The following is a 23373-nucleotide window of genomic DNA, read 5'->3' on the forward strand; positions in this document are numbered from 1 at the left end:
CCCCCCAGCACCTGACACCCCCCAGCACCTGACACCCCCCAGCACCTGACATACCCCCCAGCACCTGATAGACCCCCAGCACCTGACACACCCCCCAGCACCTGAATCCCCCCAGCGCCTGACATCCCTCTAGCACCTGACAGCCCCCCAGCACCTGACGCACCCCCCAGCACCTGACAGCCCCCCAGCACCTGACACCCCCCAGCACCTGACACCCCCCAGCACCTGACATACCCCCCAGCACCTGATAGACCCCCAGCACCTGACACACCCCCCAGCACCTGAATCCCCCCAGCGCCTGACATCCCTCTAGCACCTGACACCTCCCAGCACCTGACATCCCCCCAGCACGCAAAAGAGGCAGGAAGATGTCCCATCCCTTCCCGCTCCACCCACCCAGCTCCACGTTGTAAAACTCATCCGAATGTGGCTGCTGGACCTGGAAACGTTCACGGAATCAGAGCTGAGGACAATGACCGGGGAGGGAAGCAGCTAAATCAGAGTCTCGCTCTGTTGCCCAAGTTGGAGGGCAGTGGTGCCATCTTGGCTCCCTGCCTCCCGGGTCCAAGCGATTCGCCTGCCTCAGCCTCCGGAGTAGCTGGGATTACAGGCATCTGCCACCAGGCCTGGCTCATTTTGTATTTTTAGTAGAGATGGGGTTTCTCCACGTTGGTCAGGTTAGTCTTGAACTCCTGACCTCAGGTGGTCTGCCCACTTCGGCCTCCCGAGTAGCTGAGATTACAGGCGTCCACTACCACGGCCGGCTGGTTTTGTATTTCTAGTAGAGATGGGGTTTCACCATGTTGGCCAGGCCAGTCTCCTGACCTCAGGTGATCCAAGGGCGCCCAAAGTGCTGGGATTACAGGCGTGAGCCACCACGCCCGGCCCCAGGCTAAATCTTCTAAAGAGTCAAGCTGACAAAAGAAACCCTGCTTTCAACTCCACCCACCTGGAAAGTCTTCCTGGGCGCCTGCAGTCACACATAGGAGATTTATTAAAGATAATGGTAGGTGGGCTTCTTTTCTTTTCTCTCTCCTTTTTTTTTTTTTGAGATGGAGTTTAGCTTTTGTTGCCCAGGCTGGAGTGCAATGGCGCCATCTCGGCTCACCACAACCTCCGCCTCCCGGGTTCAAGTGATTCTCCTGTCTCAGCCTCCCGAGTAGCTGGGATTACAGGCATCTGCCACCAGGCCTGGCTCATTTTGTATTTTTAGTAGAGATGGACTTTCTCCACGTTGGTCAGGTTGGTCTCGAACTCCTGACCTCAGGTGGTCTGCCCACTTCGGCCTCCCGAAGTGCTGGGATTACAGGCATGAGCCATCGCCCAGTGGGGTTTCTTGCAATTGGAGAAGAAAGTTACAAAGTGGGAAAGGAAAGGAACTAGAACAAACCCTGAGGTTCTGCACTGGAACTAGAGACACTGGGGCAAACTCACGGCTTTCAACACACACAGACCTGGAGCACAAACGTGCACATGTGCACATGAGAACGTTTCCGACTTCTGCCCACCAAGGGCACCCGGGCACAGAGATCCAGGAGCCACATGCACACCTTGCACCGGGGTGAGCGGTTGATGCGAACCCCCAGCCCTCCTGGAGAAAAAGCCCTGATTTCAAGCATTTGCTGATTTCTTGGTATAAATACTTCACCAACACCCACCCCACATTTTTTTTTTTTTCCCAGTTAATAGAGATGGGGTCTCCTTATGTTGCCCAGGCTGGTCTCAAACTCCTGGTCGCGGTCTCCTAAAGTGCTGGGATTAAAGGGGTGATTTAATCCCCCTGTAATTGGGATTACACGCCTGTAATTCCGTCTCTACTAAAAATACAAAGATTAGCCAGGCATGGAGGTGCACGCTTGTAGTCTGCACTCCAGACTGGGCAACAGAGCAAGACTCCATCTAAAAAAAAAAAAAAAGGGGGTCGGGCGCGGTGGCTCAAGCCTGTAATCCCAGCATTTTGGGAGGCTGAGGCAGGTGGATCACGAGGTTGGGAGATCGAGACCATCCTGGCTAACACGGTGAAACCCCATCTCTACTAAAAAATACAAAAAACTAGCCGGGCGAGGTGGCGGGCGCCTGTAGTCCCAGCTACTTGGGAGGCTGAGGCAGGAGAATGGCGTAAACCCAGGAGGTGGAGCTTGCAGTGAACTGAGATCCGGCCACTGCACTCCGGCCTGGGCGGCAGCGCGACACTCCAACACTCCCTCTCAAAAAAAAGGAGGAGTGAGCCACCACGCCCAGCCCTGAGGTAAGCTTTAAAGATGGAAAGAGTTTAGATAGGCAAAAAAGAGAATAATGAAACAAGCAAATGAAAATGATAAGGTAAGTTTTTCATGAACAAGTTTCTTGCACTGTCTGTGATAGTGAAAAATGGAAAACATGCATTTGCCACCAGCAGGGGAGGGTTCAATAAATCATATATTGATCATATGCACCCTTTAAAAAAGTATAATGATGGCCGGGCACGGTGGCTCACGCCTGTAATCCTAGCACTTTGGGAGGCCGAGACGAATGGATCACGAGGTTAGGAATTCCAGACCAGCCTGACCAGCATGGTGAAACCCCATCTCTACTAAAACTACAAAAAAAAAAAAAATTAGCCGGGCATGGTGGCGCACGCCTGTAGTCCCAGCTACTCGGGAGGCTGAGGCAGGAGAATTGCTTGAACCTGGCAGGCAGAAGTTGCAGTGAGCCGAGATCATGCCACTGCACTCCAGCCTGGGCGACAGAGTGAAACTCCATCTCAAAAAAAAAAAGTATAAATATACAGAAATCTTGGCTGCATGTGGTGGCTCACACCTGTAATCCCAGCACTTTGGGAGTATGAGGCAGATGGATCACTTGAGGTCAGGAGTTTGCGACCAGTCTGACCAACACGGTGAAACCCCGTTTCTACTAAAAATACAAAAATTAGCCAGGTGTGCTGGTGCATGCCTGTAATCCCAGCTACTTGGGAGGCTGAGGCAGGAGAATGGCTTGAACCAGGGAGAGGTTGCAGTGAGCCAAGATTGCACCACTGCACCCCAGCCTGGGCAATAGAGCGAGACTCCATCTCAAAAAAAAAGTGCAGTTAAACGAAAAATCAAAGTTAGAATGCGTTTACAGTGTATCATCGTTTTAAAGATTTAGGCCACATGTGATATCAATCTTGGTTTTTTTTTTTTTTTTTTTTGAGACAGAGCCTTGCTCTGTCACCCAGGCTGGAGTGCATTGGCCGGATCTCAGCTCACTACAAGCTCTGCCTCCCAGGTTTACGCCATTCTCCTGCCTCAGCCTCCCAAATAGCTGGGACTACAGGCGCCCGCCACCTCGTCCGGCTAGTTTTTTGTATTTTTAGTAGAGACGGGGTTTCACCGTGTTAGCCAGGCTGGTCTCGATCTCTTGACCTCGTGATCCGCCCGTCTCGGCCTCCCAAAGTGCTGGGATTACAGGCTTGAGCCACCGTGCCCGGCCTGTGGTTTTTCTTTCTTTCACCAGATACCGAATGCCCATGCCAGCTCTGGGGAGACCAAGACCTGCCACTGAGGAGTGTCTACCTTCAAGAGGATAACAGCAAACTCACCAGAAAGAACTTCAGCTCCACAGGCCAACTGGTTTCTAGGGGTGTGCCCTGCTGTTGTACCAAAAGCAGCTTCTACAGCACACACATGAATGGACGTGGCTGTGTGTCAATAAAACTTTATTTACAAACATAGGCAGTGGGCCACACTTTGCCAGCCACTGATCTACTGCATCAATAACAACAACAAAACAAACCAAAACGAATCCGATTTCACCTAGAAATTCTTTCACAGGAAGCAGTTCTGAGGAAAATTACCTGTACACGTGTGAATTCTTTCAAACCTACCTATTTTGGGATGTGACGTTGGCAACGCAGCTTCTGGAAACGGGGCGATCTGGCAGCTGTCCTGATAGCCGGGGTAGTGAGGCTCAGGGTGGCTGGCCCTGCATGGGGGTTGCACGCTGGCCTCTTGGACTGTTGGCGAGAGAAGGGACAGGGAACCTCGGGACGACTGTCCGCACAGCAGGCCCTAAATATCACACTGTAAGGCTGTGCCATTCAGTACACACAGCAGCTTATGGCCACACGCGGATACTGAGTCCCTGCCATTCAGCACACATAGTATCTTATGGCTACACGCGGCTACTGAGTCCCTGAAAGGGGCAAGCCTGAATTATTGACATAGGATTGGGGCTATATCAGTTAAAATAAAATAGATTATAAAAATCAGTTGTAGCTCTTTCCTTTATTTTCCTCAGTGTGGCTACTAGAATATTCTCCAGCACACATCCGGCTAGGCCGCACTTCTGTTGCACAACTGTAGTCAGAAGCAGGAGCCGACAGACAGAGAGTATTTTCAGCTTTGCCAGCCCTGGCATCTGTCACAAGTAACCCACTGCCACGCCAACCCCACCCACACTGCACCGCCCAACTGACGTGGCTCACACGCTGTCCCCACCAATAAACGCCTGGTTCAAGTTCCCTCTCGAGGTACCCAGCAGCCTACGAAGCCCAATATGGCACTGGGGATGTGATGTCGTGGTCAAGGATATGCCGAGGACATGTCAGGCGGGCACTGGAGCAGCTCACCTGTGGCTCCTGCGAAGACGTCACCCTGGGCCGGACTCTCGGATATGACAGCAGTGGCCTCTACTGTGGATGCCCGGTCAAAGGTCAGTGCCCCCGAGGTCGTGATCTGTCCTGAAGGGGTCACGGTGACTGGAAAGGCAGAAGCACATTTCACGTGGCCAGGCAGTGGCACCCACGGCACACAGGTCCTGTGCCACCCATGGGCACCAATCCTTGAGGGGGCCTGGGCTAAAGTGCAGGCAGTGGTAACCGTACCCTCCCATGTGAAGGACACACGGGAAATCTCAGACCTTGGAGAAGACCTCAGAGGAGAAAACCAGGATGGCAACTTGCCACCACCAATTGTTCACTGTTTAAACTGTGCTCCCCAGCATGGAAACTGCTGCCCAGCCAGAAAACAAACATAAAATAAAACTTCCAATGACTTTTAAATACTTTGTGGCTCAAATTAAGAAAAAGTATTTAATCCAAGCTGAAGGTAAAAAGCAGCCATGTCCCACAGCAAGGCTGCCTCTCCAGCTCAAAAAAAAAAATCCTGGCGACAGATCTCGAGACTCTGCTGCTGTGGGACTCTTCCCGCACCCACCACCCAGGGCCTCGAGAAGGAGCCGACAGGGTGTTTTAGAAAGACCTTGCTCTATAAAAGCAAAAACCCAGACTTACATTAGTTAACAGAAGCCTGTTACAAAGACATTTTCTCCTATTGCTATCTCTCCCCATTTAAATCCTGTCTGTACAATAAAATAAAAACATTAGCTGGGCATGGTGGCACGTGCCTGTGGATCCAGCTACTTGGGAGTCTGAAGTGGGAGGAATGCCTGAGATTAAGAGGTCAAGGCTGCAGTGAGCCTGGATCCTGACGCTGCCCTCCAGGCCGGCCACAGAGAAAGACCCACAGAGTTCTGTGCAGCCCTCATCCAGCGCACTGAGAATCCCTCACCAAGGACACCCTTGTCAGGAAACGTCCCTCAAGCGTGTGCTGGGCACTCGGCTCTGCTCACTGACACTGGGAAACAGCCCAGGACGAGGCCGACAGCGCCCAGATCCCAGGGAAGCAAGACAGAGCTGGGCACTGGGACAGCCCTTCCCACCCGGGGGCCACACTGCAAAGGAGCATGAAGGCATTGACATCCCTCCGGCCACGCAATGTGCTTTAGAAATGAGAATCCCACAGTGGCCGTGGGAGTGGTGACGAGAGAAGGCAATGCACTTAGGTCCCCTCAGTAAACTAGAGCTATGTTTTCTCAGACTCACAGGTGGTGGCCGCGGTGGCTGGAAGCAACGTGATGTTCTTGGGGGAGTCCTTCTTCACGGGAGTTGTGGGCAGTTCATTCTCCTTCTTGCGCCTTTTGTAAGGCACAAAAAGCCTGACTGGGCCACTCTGGGGGAGAAAGGAGACAGGCCACCGTGTTGGTATGTACAAAAGCTATGCTGCGCTTGCAGCTCCTCTTATGTGGGGGCACCGCGGGGTGTGTGAGTCACATGGTGAGACCACATTAAGATGGTAAGCGCCCCTAAAAATCCCACCTCTTTTTTTTTTTTAGATGGAGTTTCACTCTAGTTGCCCACGCTGGAGTGCAGTGGCGCGATCTCGGCTCACTGCAACCTCCGCCTGCTGGGTTCAAGTGATTCTCCTGCCTCAGCCTCCTGAGTAGCTGGGATGACAGGCATGTGCCACCACACCCAGCTAATTTTCTTTTTTTTTTTTTTTTGAGACAGAGTCTCACTCTATTGCCCAGGCTGGAGTGCAGTGGCACGATCTCCGCTCACTGCAACTTCTGCCTCCGAGGTTCAAGTGATTCTCCTACCTCAGCCTCCTGAGTAGCTAGGATTACAGGCACACACCACCACACCTGGCTAATTTTTGTATTCTTAGTAGAGACAGGGTTTCTCCATGTTGGTCAGGCTGATCTCAAACTCCCGACCTCAGGTGCTCCGCCAGCCTCAGCCTCTCAAAGTGCTGGGATTACAGGTGTGAGCCACCGCGCCTGGCCAAAATCCCACCTCTTTAGGCCCCAAATCCCTTAACATGACAGAAAGGATACTTTAAAAAAGAACATACGAATACCAGTGCAGCAAAATAACAAAGTGTCATCGACAGATTAAAGGTCAGAAATTCAGGGCCGGGCGTAGCGGCTCATGCCTGTAATCCCAGCACTTTGGGAGGCTGAGGCAGGCGGATCATGAGGTCAGGAGATCGAGACCATCCTGGCTAACATGGTGAAACCCCGTCTCTACCAAAAATACAAAAAATTAGCCAGGCGTGGTGGTGGGCGCCTGTAGTCCCAGCTACTCGGGAGGCTGAGGCAGGAGAAGGGCATGCCTAGGAGGCAGGGCTTGCAGTGAGCAGAGATCGCGCCACTGCACTCCAGCCTGAGCGACAGAGCAAGAATCCGTCTCAAAAAAAAAAAAGGGTCAGGAATTCCTAAAAGACAGAAAATAGATGGGGGCCAGGGCCAAGCAAGGGAGGAATGAGAAGAAGCCACAGAGGAGAAAGTTGGCAGCACAAGGGCATAGCTTCAGCAGCACCGCACCAGACAGGAGGAGGCATGGGATCAATTAAAGAAAACGGTAAAAGTCACCAAAGATATCCCATGAAAGAGGCCAAACCCTCACGGAGCTGGGCCTGGGACACTCCCGCCTCCGACCTGAGACCCTCACAAGCCCAGCACCACACAAGGCTGCCGGACACATGCTCAGAACGTCTATTCTGTCAGTTCAAACCTGTTGAGACTCTAGTGAATTTTTCATTCAGTTATTCTTCTTTCCAATTCTACAATTTCCATTTGACTTTTTTTTTTTTTTTTTTTTTTTTTTTTGAGACGGAGTCTCGCTCTGCCGCCCAGGCTGGAGTGCAGTGGCCGGATCTCCGCTCACTGCAAGCTCCGCCTCCCGGGTTCACGCCATTCTCCTGCCTCAGCCTCCCGAGTAGTTGGGACTACAGGCGCCCGCCACCTCGCCCGGCTAGTTTTTTGTATTTTTTAGTAGAGACGGGGTTTCACCGTGTTAGCCAGGATGGTCTCGATCTCCTGACCTCGTGATCCGCCCGTCTCGGCCTCCCAAAGTGCTGGGATTACAGGCTTGAGCCACCGCGCCCGGCCTTTTTTTTTTTTTTTTTTTTTTTTTTTTTTTTTTTTTTTTTTTGAGACGGAGTCTCACGCTGTTACCCAGGCTAGAGTGCAGTGGCGCGATCTCGGCTCACTGCAAGCTCCGCCTCCCGGGTTCCCGCCATTCTCCTGCCTCAGCCTCCTGAGTAGCTGGGACTACAGGCGCCCGCCACCGTGCCCGGCTAATTTTTTTTTTTGTATTTTTAGTAGAGACGGGGTTTCACTGTGGTCTCGATCTCCTGACCTTGTGATCCGCCCGCCTCGGCCTCCCAAAGTGCTGGGATTACAGGCTTGAGCCACCGCCCCCAGCCTTTTTTTTTTTTTTTTTTTTAAAGACGGAATCTCGCTCTCTTACCCAGGCTGGAGTGCAGTGGCGCAATCTAGGCTCACTGCAAGCTCCACCTCCCGGGTTCACGCCATTCTCCTGCCTCAGCCTCCCAAGTAGCTGGGACTACAGGTGCCGCTACCACGCCCAGCTAATTTTTTGCATTTTTAGTAGAGACAGGGTTTCAACATGTTAGACAGGATGGTCTCAATCTCCTGACCTCGTGATCCACCCGCCTCGGCCTCCCAAAGTGCTGGGATTACAGGCGTGAGAGCCACTGCGCCCGACTTTGTTTTTGTTTTTGTTTTTTTAATAATTTCTATCTCTTCATTGACATTCCCCAGTGAGGAGACAGTGTCTTCAGACCTTCCATGCAGTCGCTAGCTGTGGTTTTCTTTAGTCCTCTGAACATACTGAGGATGGCTGTTTTAAAGCTTTTGCCTGTTAAACCCAATATCCCGGCCACTCCAGGCAATTTCTGTTGCTCTCCTCCTGTGTATGGTTCATGGCTCTTTGCATGTCTTAGACTCTTTTGTTAAGAATCAGACAACACAGGTGATACACTGTAGCAACAGTGGAAAGCTGTTCTCCTTTCCCCCAGCTCCTGGCTGCTGTCTGCTTGTTTATTATTCAGGGATGGGGCTGGACCCTTTAACTGAAACTGTTCTCCTGGGGCGGCCTCGGCTGCTGCTCCTCTGAGGGCTCAGCCCTGGGGGTGCAGTCACCTTTGGTGGTGGGGATTTTGGCTGTCTCTCTCCCTGATCTCTGTTAAGCTGTTGGTTGAGTCAAGTGTCAGAATCAACTAACCGCCAGCTGCCTGCTCCATTACTTCCAACAATGCCCTGGGGCACACACTGCTCCACTGTCTGAGCCGATTAAATTAGGGCTTCTTTACCAAGAGGTTAGAACTTGAGGGCTTGTTTCCCCAGTGGGTTCTTAGCTGTGGCTTTCCTCGCCTCTCTGGTAAACCTGCTGACCTAGTTTAGTTTCTTGCTCTAATGGAACTGCTGGCCTCCTCTTAACTGCTGACCACCAAAATGTCCATTGTTTTGAACATCCCCTTCCTGTTTCAAATCAAGTCAGTTCCTTTGGGAAGGGCTTTGGAACTCTGTGTTCTTACAGCCTCTCTCTCTTTGGGGCTGAATGTTGGAGCCCCTACTCCAGACCTCGAGGCGGGAACAGCGCCTGGGTCGATCAGAGGGACTCTGTTGCATCAGCCGGGCTCTGTGAGGGGGGGCGGCAGCCTCTCACTGCGTGGACGCTCCACCCCATGGGCAACCTGGGTTGAGGGAAATTGGGGCCTCCCTATGCTTGGCCTCCCACCTCTGAGTAACGCCTCTGCCCTCTGAGTGGGGCTGACTGAAGAGATTTTCAGTCACACTTCCCAGGAATTTACTGCAAATTGGAGCTGAAGGGGTTGAGAACCGCTAGTGGCCTGCCCCTCCCAGTGAGATACCACATCCCTTGACCGGGAGCTGTGAGGAGTGGGAACCCTGTTTTCTTGGTCACAACCACCCAGAATGGAGCCTCCTCCATAGGGAGCTGGGGGCAGAAAGGGAGGGAAGGAGCTGGTCCTACCTTAAATGTCACAATCCTCACTGCTCTTTCCAAGACTCAGTACATTTTCCTGGATGTTTCTTTATTTGCTATATGCACCTAGGACAATTTCCGGAGACCTTAAGGGGTTATTTTTTCACAGTTTTCACTAGTTATTTCTGTGGAGAGTTGGTCCACTGAGCTTATCACACCACCATTCCCCAAGTGGAAGCCAAAAGTTTTAAAATGTGATAAAGTCCAATCTAAGAAATCCTAGTTCTAACTCTAGGTCAGGAAGATTTTCCAATGTGTTTTCTCCTAAAAATGTTATAGTTTTACCTTTTACTTTAGATCTGTGACCCATTTTGAATTCATTTTTGTACCAAGTGTGAAGTTTAGGTCATCCTTTGTCTCTGCCAATGAACGTCGAGTCGCTCCAAGGCCATTTGCTGGAGTCTACGACACTCTAGTCTGACCCAGATTTTGGGGGTCTCTTCTGCCAATGCCACACTGTCCTGATTACTGTCACGAGCTAGTAAGTCTTAAGACCCCGCAATGTAGGCCGGGCGCGGTGGCTCAAGCCTGTAATCCCAGCACTTTGGGAGGCCGAGACGGGCGGATCACGAGGTCAGGAGATCGAGACCATCCTGGCTGACACGGTGAAACCCCGTCTCTACTTTAAAAATACAAAAAACTAGCCGGGCGTGGTGGCGGGCGCCTGTAGTCCCAGCTGCTCGGGAGGCTGAGGCAGGAGAATGGCGTGAACCCGGGAGGCGGAGCTTGCAGTGAGCTGAGATCCAGCCACTGCACTCCAGCCTGGGCGGCAGAGCGAGGCTCCGTCTCAAAAAAAAAAAAAAAAAAAAAAAAAAAAAAAAAAAAGACCCCGCAATGTGATTCCAACCATTTAAATGTTTATTTCAAAACTGTTTTGGCTTTTTAAATTTCCTTTACCTTTCTTTCTTTCTTTTTTTTTTTTTTTTTTTTGAGACGGAGTCTCGCTGTGTCTCCCAGGCTGGAGTGCAGTGGCATGATCTCGGCTCACTGCAAGCTCCGCCTCCCGGGTTCACGCCATTCTCCCGCCTCAGCCTCCCAAGTAGCTGAGACTACAGGCGCCTGCCACCACGCCCGGCTAGTTTTTTTTTTGTATTTTTAGTAGAGACGGGGTTTCACCATGTTAGCCAGGATAGTCTCGATCTCCTGACCTCGTGATCCACCCGCCTCAGCCTCCCAAAGTGCTGGGATTACAGGCTTGAGCCACCGTGCCCGGCCTCCTTTACCTTTCTATATAAATTTTAGAATCAGTTTGTCTGCATCTAAAAAGAATCCTGCTGGGATTTTGATAGTAATCGTGTTAAACCTATGAATCAACTTGGGAAAAAGTCACATCTTTACTATATTGAGTCTTCTAATCCACGGACACAGGATGTCTGTTGATGTATTTCAATCTTCTCTGGTCTCTTTCTTTAGCATTTTTTTCAGTACCTTCCACATACAGACCCTGTTCATGATTTCCTAGACTGACATTGAAGTACTTCAGCGTTGGAGCCCCTGCAAATGATCTACCCGCAGGCTCGACTGCCAATGGGACCGACGCCTCCTCCCGGCTCCTTTACTCCTCCAGCATCTCTAAGAGTCTCACCTACTGGCTTTTCCAAATCAACTTCAAAATTATTTTACATTCACAAAATTGTTTTTTCCACTAGAATCACATGAAATCTATATATAAACTAGACAATTCTAGGGTGTTTACTGTTTCACCCCAAGAACATGGTAGGTCTCTCCATGTTTTTTGTTTTTTTTTCTGAGGTGCAGTAGCTCACGCCTGTAATCTCAACACTTTCGGAGGCCGAGGCGGGCAGATCACCGGTGGTCAGGAGTTTGAAACCAGCCTGACCAACATGGCAAAACCCCATCTCTACTAATAATACAAAAATTAGCTGGGCGTGGTGGCTCACACCTGTAATCCCAGCTACTCGGGAGGCGGAGGCAGGAGAATTGCTTGAATCCAGAGGCGGAGGTTGCAGTGAGCCAAGATCGCGCCACTGCACTCCACCCTGGGTGACAGAGTGAGACACCGTCTCAAAAAAAAAAAAGAAAAAGAAAATTATTTTGGGTCTTTGTCAAATAGTTAAGAATTCAGAATAAGGAAATACGTCAAAAAGATATTAAAAGCTCTATTCATGAATAAGTTTACAGTAGCATTTTTCTGACACGTTATAAAACGCAGAATATCTAACAGCACACATACAAGTAAAAGTGTGTATGTTTAGTTTTAGAGTTAAGGCGGTGACATTATAACCGCTTTTCATTACTTAAGGTTTCCATAAATGTTCTTTGAGCAACATCTTGGGCGCCAACCACGTGCCCCCGCATCGAGACATCAGGTTTCATTGTGGTGTATCAGGGAGCAGGGGACAGAGCAGCAGAGAAGCAAGGACAGTATCCCTCTCCAAGGCAGAGGGCAAGAGGGAAACAGCCAAGGGGCCAAGGGCTGTGGGACCCACTCAGCCACCCCCAGCTCCACCAAGTGCTCCTGCTCCAGACATGCTGGCAACTTACTAAGGTCATGTCGTCGCAGCAGGCAGCACAGGTGCAAGAGGCAGCATGAGGGTTTAAGATCCCGTCCTGAAATGCAAAAAGAAGCACCACGCATTAGAAAGTCAGCCCCTAAATGTGAATCATTCAATAACAGAAGATTTCAACCACTTCTACCATTTACCTGTCATTCATAAATACAAAAACTCTTTTTTTTTTTTTTTTTCTTTGAGACGGAGTCTTGTTGGGTTGCCCAGGCTGGAGTGCAGTGGCACGTTCTCGGCTTACTGCAACCTCTGCCTCCCCGGCGCAAGCAATTCTCGTGCCTTAGCCTCCCAAGAAGCTGGGATTATAGGCTTGTGCCACGACACCCAGCTAATTTTTGTATTTTTAGTAGAGACGGGGTTTTGCCATGTTGGCCAGGCTGGTCTCGAACTCCTGGCCTCAAGCAATCAGTCCACCTCGGCCTCCTGAAGTGCTGGGATTACAGGAGTAAGCCACCGTGTCCAACCTCATAAAGACAAAAATTCTGAGAAATGGCCGGGCGCGGTGGCTCACGCCTGTAATCCCAGCACTCTGGGAGGCCGAGGCGGGCGGATCACGAGGTCAGGAGATCGAGATCATCCTGGCTAACATGGTGAAACCCCGTCTCTACTAAAAATACAAAAAACTAGCTGGGCGTGGTGGCAGCGCCTGTAGTCCCAGCTACTCTACTCGGGAGGCTGAGGCAGGAGAATGGCGTGAACCCGGGAGGCGGAGCTTGCAGTGAGCTGAGATCGCGCCACTGTACTCCAGCCTGGGTGACAGAGCGAGACTCCGTCTCAAAAAAAAAAAAAAAAAAAAAAAAAATTCTGAGAAATGAGGGCCGGGCATGGTGGTTCATGCCTGTAATCCCAGCACTTTGAGAGGCCGAGGTGGGCGGCTCACTTGAGGTGGGGAGTTCGAGACTAGCCTGGCCAGCCTGGTGAAACCCGATCTCCATTAAAAATCAGGCCAGGTACTGTGGCTCACGCCTGTAATCCCAGCACTTTGAGAGGCTGAGGTGGATGTCTCACTTGAGGTCGGGAGTTCAAGACCAGCCTGGCCAACAGGGTGAAACCCCATCTCTACTAAAAAAAAAAAAAAAAAAACCCAGGTGTGGTGACGGGCGCCTGTAATCCTAGCTACCTGGGAGGCTGAGGCAGGACAATCCTCTGAGCCTGGGAGGTGGAGGTTGTGGTGAGCCAAGATCAAACCACTGCACTCCAGTCTGGGCAACAAGGTGAGACTGTCTCCAAAAAAGAAGCAGACGACCACCAGTAATTTCCAGAGACTTCTCTTCTTCACAGTGCCATTACTGGTGGCAGAACCCATCTCTTTCAAGATTTGCAAAAGGCTCTAGAGGAATTGCTTCCTTAACAACACACAGGAGCTAAACTGGAATAGGAATCAGAAGTCCTCCTTTTTAGCAGACAGAAGAAAAGTTAGGCGACTTTGAAAGGGTCACATGCATTCAAACAGGAACGATTATCTTAACTTCCACTGTTTCCATTTTTTGTGTATTTGACACACCCCCTTTCTACAACTGCTCTGTGCCAGGCGCTGTGACCTCATGCACTTCTCCCAACAATCCTCACAGGGTCACGATCATCATCATCCCCATGTGAAAAATCCGGAAACTGAAATACGAGAGGGTCAGTCACTCATCCAAGGCCACACGGACACGAGGTGGAGGCTGCAAACCCCGTGTGTCTGACCCCGTGGTCTGTGCCCGCCCTCTGGCTGGGCCACCTCGGAGGCCCCGCATCCAAGCTGTGTGTTGAGCACAGGTGAGGACACACAAACGATACCTGGATGAGGCACTGCAGGGGTCGGCCTGCGTAGCGAATGCTTCTTTTCCAGTCCTTACTGCTGGCTCTTCCTGCCATGGCCTCAAACTCGGTGGGACTGTACCAGTTCTCCCCCTGCTTGATGCACCGTCCCCGGCCGCCTGCAAGGAAGAGCAGCAGTCACGATGACAGCAGGTAGGAATGTCGCCTCTGCCATCGCCTCCCTCCTGGGACCTCCCCCGCCATTCCACGAGCACCAGTACCCCAGCAGCTTGTGTGATCTCACCCACCCGTGTACTTGGCCCTGACAGGGCCACCATGGGTCTGCCTTTGCAGCCTGTGCCTCTGATCCCCTACGTGATCTCTCCATCCACTGTCCGCAGGCACTGCAAGCTCGACCAGGTCCCACACTGAGCACCTCTAGTACCCACTTCCAGAGCCTTTGTCTACAAGTCCCAAGCTGACCTGGCAACTTGAGGAACACGTCCCAGCCCTGCCTCCCTCCCACTTCTTCTTGCTTGTCTCCTATCCCGTGGGTCACGATGGTTTTTCACCCCTAAATGGGTCCCAGGCCCAGCCCTGCCCCGTGCCTCTCCCAGGCCTCAGCTCTAGTTCACAGGAACTGGGTGTCACTTGCACCTTCTGTCTTCTTTGTTGTTTTTTTTTTTTTTTTTTGAGACACAGGCTCGCTCCGTCGCCCAGGCTGGAGTGCTGTGGCGCGATCTCCGCTCACTGCAAGCTCCGCCTCCCGGGTTCACGCCATTCTCCTGCCTCAGCCTCCGGAGTAGCTGGGACTACAGGCGCCCGCCACCTCGCCCAGCTAATTTTTTGTATTTTTAGTAGAGACGGGGTTTCACCGTGTTAGCCAGGACGGTCTCAATCTCCTGAGCCCTTGATCTGCCTGCCTCAGCTTCCCAAAGTGCTGGGATTACAGGTGTGAGCCACCGCGTCCGGCCCTGTCTTCCTAACTAGTTCTAGGTGCCACGATTTTCATCTTTCTCAGCCCCCAATTTATCCTAGTGGGGCTACAAAGGGAAATACAACTTTGGAGTCTGAAGCGGCAGCCCTCACCTGAGCCAAGCCTGTTCTTGTACAGAGTGCCGCTGATGTTCCGGCACCGCACGGGCAGCTCACTGTCGTACACAGAGGGGTCCCAGTTGTATTTAGTTCCACCTTTTTCTTGGCCGGGAGCCAGAGGGGTTGGAGGAGACTGAGGACCTTGGGCAGAGAAAGTGTGTGAAGGTGAGAGGCGGGACGCCAGGAAGTACACACAGCATGCACTCCCCTCACAGACACCCACCTCCCCAGCAGCACCACCTCCTTCAACGGCGGGAAAACTCTTCTCCGCCAGGAGAATTCCACGGCTTCTACTTAAAATCCATTAATAGTTGATATTCCAAATTTACCACAAAAAGAAGTAAATAAATTCCTGAAATAAATTCTAGCTATTCTGAAACGTGTTTTGCCCAGGCCTGGGGAGCAGGCACTGCTGTACCTGGGGTGAGGGGAGCTGCCGGGCCCTTCAGCCCGGTGGTCTCCACGATGCTCCCATCTGTGTGGACGACAATCAGTGTGGCTTTTTCGGTGTTCAGGCTGTCCCCGATCTGAAGGGCCGTCCTACCAGACTAGAAGGAAAAACCGCTCCGTCAGGTCACGTCCGAGCATGACACGAGGTGTGTCCCTGAGCCCAGCCGGGCCGTCCTCCAACAGGGCTATGGCTGTTCTCACCAAGAAGGGACGCTCACCTAGGCACCCCATATCTTTTCCAAAGATATCTCTCAAAGACTCAAAAACAGAGCCAAGAACAAGAGCAGGCAGTGCCGAAGTCTGTGTGGTGCTGAGGAAAACGCCGGCCATCGTTTGTCCAATGGAAAGAAGACACGTGCTCCACGAACAGGAAACACCCTGACGTCTGCCTGAGCAGCTCCCACAGGTCACCGTCCTCATGCAGGGTCTCCAACAGACCGCGCTGGCCACCACAGACGAGGCCTCGTGCAGGACCACCCTGCAGAGCCCCTTCCAGATGGCGACGGGAGACCGGGGCCTCAAAAACACATTTCCACGCTGGCTGAAGCTGCTGCAACTGCTGCCTGCTTCCAAAATCACCCTTCAAGCTGCACAGACCCCACCACAGGCAGCCAGAGTCCCCATGCCCACACACCACTGCTGGAACTTGAACCCCACCTTGGTCAAGTCGTCTGACAAACTCTGGCCTGCAGGCTCTGCCCCAGCAGTGGGGCAGACCAGAGACTTCCAGGGGCATCTCCAAACCCAGCGTTCTGGGTGCCCCAAGATTTTAATTCTGAATACAAAACCAACCGAGGCAAAGCGAGAAGACAACTATTTCTTTTTTTTCTTTTTCTTTTTTTTTTTTTTGAGACGGAGTCTCACTCTGTCCCCAGGCTGGAGTGCAGTGGCTTGATCTCGGCTCACTGCAAGCTCCGCCTCCCAGGTTCACGCCATTCTTCTGCCTCAGTCTCCCGAGTAGCTGGGACTACAAGCACCTGCCACCATGCCCAGCTAATTTTTTGTATTTTTAGTAGAGACAGGGTTTCACCGTGTTAGCCAGGATGGTCTCGATCTCCTGACCTCGTGATCCGCCCACCTCGGCCTCCCAAAGTGCTAGGATTACAGGCGTGAGCCACCGCGCCCGGTTGACAACTGTTTCTTACATCTGAAAATGTCACTGTCGAATCAGGGCACTTGAGGAGAAGTTTCTCATGGAGTTGAGGGTCCCCCAACACACATGCCTGGCGCCTGGGCTCACGGAGGCCCACGGGCCAACACCTCACAATGGGGGTCCTACCACTGTGCCTGAGTCACCAAAGACCGGCAGCTCTTCACTGGAGAAAGGGAATGTCTTGTGTCTGTTTAAGAGTCACAGACTATTTTTCTTAGGAAGGGAACATACAGTTATTTCAGACCGTGCCCTGCTTTGTTGTCAGTTTCTAAACAGGAACACACCAGTCTCTGGTCTTCCTGGCCTGGAGGGGAGAAGACTAGCCTTGGCCTCTGCAGGCACTTGCAGGACACCGCTGCTCCATGATGGCAGCATGTTCCAGGCACCCGCAGGTGCCTTGGGTTTCAGCCCCTCCTAGGAAATGAGGAGGCGCCCAGACCCCGCTGCCAGGAAGGAGCAGCCTGACCGAAAGCACAGATCATCGCATGGCCACGGGTCAGCCTATGTGTGTTCTCACACCCATCAGAAATAAACCAAGTGTCTGGGCTGGGCGCGGTGGCTCATGCTGTAATCCCAGCACATTGGGAGGCCGAGATGGTAGCTACCTGAGATCAGGAGTTTGAGACGACCTGGACAACATGGCGAACCCAGGAGGTGGAGGTTGCAGTGAGTTGAGATCACTCCACTGCACTCCAGTCTGGGCAACAGAGCAAGACTCTGTCAAAAAAGAAGGAAGGAAGGAAGGGAGGGAGGGAAGGAAGTTTCCAAGTTTCTTATGTTTTTACTGAAGTCCTTCACAAGTTTTCTGTTTACTGCCATTCTAACAATAACTCTGCTTTCTGGCCGGGTGTGGTGGCTCACGCCAGCACTTTGGGAGGCCAAGGCGGGCAGATCACCTGAGGTCAGGAGTTTGAGGCCAGCCTGGACAACATGGTGACCTGTCTCTACTAAAATTACAAAACTTAGCCTGGCATGGTGGCACATACCTGTAATCTCAGCTCCTCAGGAGGCTGAGGCACAAGAATGGCTTGAACCCAGGAGGCAGAGGTTGCAAGGAGTCTAGATCGCACTACTGCACTCCAGGCTAGGTGACAGAGCAAGACTCCGTCTCAAAAACAAAACACACAAACAACCACTCTGCTTTCAGGTATATGAGGATGATGTCCCAGGTGCGTGACCAAGGCTAAAAAGACTACAAGTAACAGGTGCCAGTGGTCCCAGGGAAAACCCCTTTCTGGAGACGGGACCCACCCCGGCATCTGCCACTTGGAAACAAGGTTGCCTGCCCTGGTTGACCCGATGTCCCCAGGTCGCCGAAGGCCCCACATATAAAACATAAAACAAGCTGATACAACATGATCACGAAAGGGCTCTGAAGGTGGCACAGACACTATCTGACGCACAACTGGCTTTCAGCAGTTTCCTAAGCAGACGGCAGTCAGGCGTGCAGAATGAAGGAGGGTGGGAGACTGCGCCATAAACGCTATGAGAACAGGATATGGGGGAGGGAAACGCCCTGCTTCCTTCAGCTGGCCCTGCAGCTACAGGAGTAAGGAGCACAGGTAGCACCGGGCCTCGGGCAGAGGCTGAACTGTGGGCGGACAGCAGCCTGGGCTGGGTCAGGAGCTGGGAGTCCCCGCCCGATGCAGGCCACCAGCCCATCCGATGAAGTGTGACTCTTCACCCGGCCCTTGTGAGGCAGCTTCTGCCTCAGCTCTAAGTTCTCCCACCCCAGCACAGCTGAAGGCTTCTGAGAGCAGAGCCAGCCAGTGCCTCCCTCCCCAGCTCACAGAGCAGACGCGCACGATGGGCTGAACCCCGGGAGAGCCTCAGGGAAGCCCGAGGCCCCCAGCGTGGCACCGCTCGCACAGAACAGCTTACCAGAACGTGTCCTGAGATGGACGCCGCGTTGGCCACAGACGTGGTGAAGACATTGTCTGCAGCAGCCCCCACGTTGGCCACTGTCACTGTGGTCACCTCTGCAACAGAAGGAGCCTCATTTAAGAAGCAACGAAAGCCAGAACGGACAAAGCGAACAGCCTCACTCAGGCGCTTCAAACAAAGCGACTCCCCCTGGGGTATGCGCACTTGTAACCCGGGAAGACCTTAACACTTGCATGAACGGGCGCTCGACTACCATTTCTATTCCACAGTCTAAGTCATTTGGCTCTTCCAGGAAAGAGAAAGGAAATCTATTCTTCCCAAGTAAAGCCTTTTATGTGCAGTAAAAAAATGCACACAACAAACCCGCCCATCCCCATGCCCCAGCCAGCCCCAGCTCCACCAAATCACCACTGGGACTCTATCTCCTTCTGTGGCGTGGCTGTGTCCTGCCAGTCAGGTGTGCCCTGCGCCTACAATGAGCTCTCGGCCTCCCCACAGGTGAGGACACCTCCTGGACCCACTCTTGCAGCTCCATTCCTGCCTCTCCTCCACCACAGGGGTCAGGCCACCACCGTCAGGTGACCTCAGCCCCATGCTTACCGCCATTGCCCTTGGTCTCTGACCCCTGCCTCCTAAAAAGTACATCTAACGGCCGGGCACGGTGGCTCAAGCCTGTAATCCCAGCACTTTGGGAGGCCGAGACGGGCGGATCACGAGGTCAGGAGATCGAGACCATCCTGGCTAACACGGTGAAACCCCGTCTCTACTAAGAAATACAAAAAAAACTAGCCGGGCGAGGTGGCGGGCGCCTGTAGTCCCAGCTACTTGGGAGGCTGAGGCCGGAGAATGGCGTGAACCCGGGAGGCGGAGCTTGCAGTGAGCTGAGATCCGGCCACTGCACTCCAGCCTGGGTGACAGAGCGAGACTCCGTCTCAAAAAAAAAAAAAAAAAAAGTACATCTAACCTGCCTGTGCCCCTTGGTGCCACCCCACCGCACCCCCTACAACATGGAACTCGGCCCCCTGGCATGCAGACAGGCCCTCTGGCAGCGTCTGCACACAGGGCAGGTACCACAGAGGTCAGCTACACCCCACCTCCTGCCCTTGTCATCCCAGACAGGTCCTGCAGCTCCAGCCTTTGCGTGTTGCAGTGTTTCTAGAGAAACACTTTCTGCTGCCAACACCCCTACACCCTCCTCTCTGCCTCTGCGAAGTCTTCCAGTGATGCTCCCAGGCCAAGCAAGTGACTCTTCTGTCACCGAGTTCTAGAATGTTCTGTGCCCAGGGCAATGTCTGGCACACAGCAGATGCTTAAAAGATACCGGTTGGCCGGGCGCGGTGGCTCAAGTCTGTAATCCCAGCACTTTGGGAGGCCGAGGCGGGCGGATCACGAGGTCAGGAGATCGAAACCATCCTGGCTAACCCGGTGAAACCCCGTCTCTACTAAAAAATACAAAAACTAGCCGGGCGAGGTGGCGGGCGCCTGTAGTCCCAGCTGCTCGGGAGGCTGAGGTAGGAGAATGGCATAAACCCAGGAGACGGAGCTTGCAGTGAGCTGAGATCCGGCCACTGCACTCCAGCCTAGGCGACAGAGCGAGACTCCGTCTCAAAAAAAAAAAAAAAAAAAAAAAAAAAAAAAAGATACCGGTTGAGGCCGGGCGTGGTAGCTCACGCCTGTAATCCCAACACTTTGGGAGGCTGAGGCGGGCGGATCACGAGGTTAGGAGATCGAGACCATCCTGGCTAACATGGTGAAACCCCGTCTCTACTAAAAATACAAAAAATTAGCCGGGCGAGGTGGCAGGCGCCTGTAGTCCCAGCTACTTGGGAGGCTGAGGCAGAAGAATGGCATGAACCCGGAAGGCGGAGCTTGCAGTAAGCTGAGATTGCACCACTGCACTCCAGCCTGGGCAACAAAGTGAGACTCCATCTCAAGGAAAAAAAAAAAAAAAGGCCGGGCGCGGTGGCTCACGCCTGTAATCCCAGCACTTTGGGAGGCCGAGGCGGGCGGATCACAAGGTCAGGAGATCGAGACCACAGTGAAACCCCGTCTCTACTAAAAATACAAAAAATTAGCCGGGCGCGGTTGTGGGCGCCTGTAGTCCCAGCTACTCGGGAGGCTGAGGCAGGAGAATGGCGTGAACCCGGGAGGCGGGGCTTGCAGTGAGCCGAGATCGCGCCACTGCACTCCAGCCTGGGCGACAGAGCGAGACTCCGTCTCAAAAAAAAAAAGATACTAGTTGAATGCGTCCTGACCATACCATCCATACCATTAACCCAGCACTCACCTAAACTGCCCTTAAAAATGCCTGTTTGCAGCCAGGCGCAGTGGCTCACGCCTGTAATCCCAGTACTTTGGGAAGCAGAGGCGGGCGGATCAACTGAGGTCGGGAGTTCGAGACCAGTCTGACCAACATAGAGAAACCCCCATCTCTACTAAAATTACAAAATTAGCTGGGCATGGTGGCGCATGCCTGTAATCCCAGCTACTCGGGAGGCTGAGGCAGGAGAATCGCTTGAGTCCGGGAGGAGGAGGCTGCAGTGAGCCAAGATCGCGCCACTGCGCTCTAGCTTGGGCAACAAGAACGAAACTCCGTGTCAAAAAAAAAAAAAAAAGCCTGTTTGCTGTCTGTCTCCATGACCAGATCACACCAGGTGCAGGGCTCACTCATCCTCGCCTCTCAGCACCACAATCCCCAGCAGGCGGTGTGGGGCCACAGTGAGAGCTGAACGCCAGGCCCACGGCAGCCCTGGGAGCATCCGCCCAAAGCCGCCTCAGGCGGCAGCGTGTCCTGCTGAGTTCCTTAAACCTGGAAACCACTTGACTTCAGCTTTTACCACATCAAAACACAACTACCATATTTTTCAGAGAAAAACATACGTCAACGTATTTCTCTGACATCATGATGGACAGCATCATTTTTCTTTTATGCATTCAGAAAAATACGTGCAAAAATGACAAAAACCTGAAGTCAACATCATGGCTCCAAATCCCAACGTCAAACCAGAGTTTAGCCACGAAAGCCAACCTGAGAGTCACAAAGCTTTCCCTCCCTTTTTCTTCTTAACCAACCAAACAAGCAGCAGTGACCCCCTTGCCTCTGAGGGCCATTCAGTGGACTAAGGGAAGCCCAGACACTGCTGGGACAGCCCCCGGGCCAAAGCAGCACCCAGAGCACATGCAACGCCCTGACATACCTGGCACACCAGGACTGGGGTCCAGTTCCTAAACGCGCAAAGCTCCTTAAGGGAAAAGTGCCTCACAACGCAACAAGGGGCTCCTCCAAGGGTCTGAACACTGAGCTGCGAGTCCCTGGGGGACACTCGGGAGCTCCAATGGGGAAGAGCGCAGTGCATTGGGAAGCTGGTGGGCGGGGAAGTCTATGCCCCACTGACACAAGGGCGGGACACAGGAGGTGCTGGATGGCAACAGCCCTGTAGGGCATCTGTGAGTTCTGCTCCGGGCTCCCAGTGTTTTGGAGCCTGAGAAGGAGGCTGCTCTGTGTGGCAAGAAACTATGAGCAGCTTACAGAAAAATATGGGCTGGCAAGCCACGGCGGCCTCCCCACAGGGAGCCCGACAAGGAGGCAGAAGGAGCAGGTCCTTAGGGAAAAAGGCAAGAGGAAGAGGGAGGACTGGGAGAGGAGCCTGCACAGGTAACTCCGCGGGTCCCCTGGGCCACCACACAGCCATGCTGACCTCTGGCATCATGGCCTCCAGCAGGCTGCCCACCCCTGGCTCCTCAGTGCTCAGGTCATACCTGAACTGGCCCTCAGGACGTGGGGGTTCCTGGTGACCACAGGTGCCCATCCACCCCCGGGCTTCTCCAGGACAGGTGGGTGGGGGGAGCCAGGATAGATGAAGGCAGGGTAGGGGCAGGGCTGCACAGGGGGACCAGTAGGAGGAGGCAGGGCTGCCACAAAGAAAAGGGGAGGTGAGGGCAGGTGTGTGCAGGGCAGGCCAGGTGAGGCTGGGTGGGTTACCAGGGGCAGGTGTGTGGGTCAGGTGTGTGGGGCAGGTAGGGCAGGCTGATCACGTGGGGCAGGTGTGAGGGGCGGGTGGGGCAGGTGTCTGTGGCAGGTGGGGCAGGCTGGTCACCTGCAGCAGGTATGTGGGGCAGGTGGGATGGGCTGGTGGGGCAGTGTGGTCATGTGGGGCAAGTGTGAGAGGTAGTTGTGCGGGGCGGGTGGGGCGGGTGGGGCGGGCTGGTCACGTGGAGCAGGTGTGAGGGGCAGGTGTGGCGGGCTGGTCACGTGGGGCAGTTGTGCGGGGCAGGTGTGCGGGGTAGGCGCGCGGGAACCGGACGAGGCGAGAGGCCGGCGGGCGCACTTGCCTGCGAAGGCTGCGGCAGCGGCGGTCTCGTCGGGGCCGGGCAGGGCCTCGGCACCCATGTCCATGTGCCCGGGCTCCGCCGCCATCACCGCCACTGCCGTGACCCGCGGAGTCTCCCGCTCCGCCTCCGAGTCTGCGTCCTCCTCCGAGTCCTCGTCCCTGCTCAGCACCGGCTCCTCCGCCTCGCCTCCCGCCGCGGCCGCGGCCGCCGCCGCCACAGCGGCCGCGGCCGCCACCGCCGCCGCCTCAGCCAGGCCCAGCTGCTTTGCCGCCGAGTCCGAGTCCTCCATCCGGACTCCGCCGAGCCTTCCCGAAGGCGCCGTCCGGGGCCGCCCGAAGCGCCGGTCGCGGAGCCCGAAGCGGGGCCCGAAGAGGACGCCCGAGCTGGGCCGAGGCCGCCCGAAGCCGCCGCCCGAACAGGGACCGAAAAGGCAGCCAGCCGCCGAGCAGAGCCGAGCCGAGTCTGCCCGTGGAGCGGAACCGAGGCGAACCGAGGCGAACCGAGGCTGCCCGAATAAGAGCCGAACCTGCACGAAGCCGCCGAGCCGAGACCGAGTCCTGAACCGAGGAGGGTCG

At 53.7% G+C, this 23373-nt stretch overlaps 1 protein-coding gene across 2 annotated transcripts in view; it reads right to left on the bottom strand.

Annotated features, from left to right (window-relative positions):
- The window catches only part of DEAF1 (DEAF1 transcription factor), a 51579-nt gene extending 28483 nt beyond the window's left edge, over positions 1–23096 (bottom strand). Inside the window, exons 1-10 of one of the 2 annotated variants that reach the window (XR_013403358.1) lie at positions 22799–23096; positions 18464–18561; positions 15398–15527; positions 14974–15120; positions 13924–14063; positions 12119–12184; positions 5846–5972; positions 4592–4720; positions 3848–3976; positions 1455–1591 (exon numbers count right to left, since the gene is read on the bottom strand). Coding sequence is in view for 1 of the 2 variants with exons in the window: in XM_015113248.3 (XP_014968734.1) it covers positions 3848–3976; positions 4592–4720; positions 5846–5972; positions 12119–12184; positions 13924–14063; positions 14974–15120; positions 15398–15527; positions 18464–18561; positions 22799–23087 (1255 nt within the window). In the remaining variant the exon portion in view is untranslated. The remainder of the gene's footprint in view (positions 1–1454; positions 1592–3847; positions 3977–4591; positions 4721–5845; positions 5973–12118; positions 12185–13923; positions 14064–14973; positions 15121–15397; positions 15528–18463; positions 18562–22798) is intronic. The other variant, XM_015113248.3, reaches the window with a different exon arrangement.
- Positions 23097–23373: the final 277 nt, after the last annotated feature.

The sequence above is a fragment of the Macaca mulatta genome, chromosome 14 (genome assembly GCF_049350105.2).
Source record: "Macaca mulatta isolate MMU2019108-1 chromosome 14, T2T-MMU8v2.0, whole genome shotgun sequence".
NCBI classification, from domain to species: Eukaryota; Metazoa; Chordata; class Mammalia; order Primates; family Cercopithecidae; genus Macaca; species Macaca mulatta.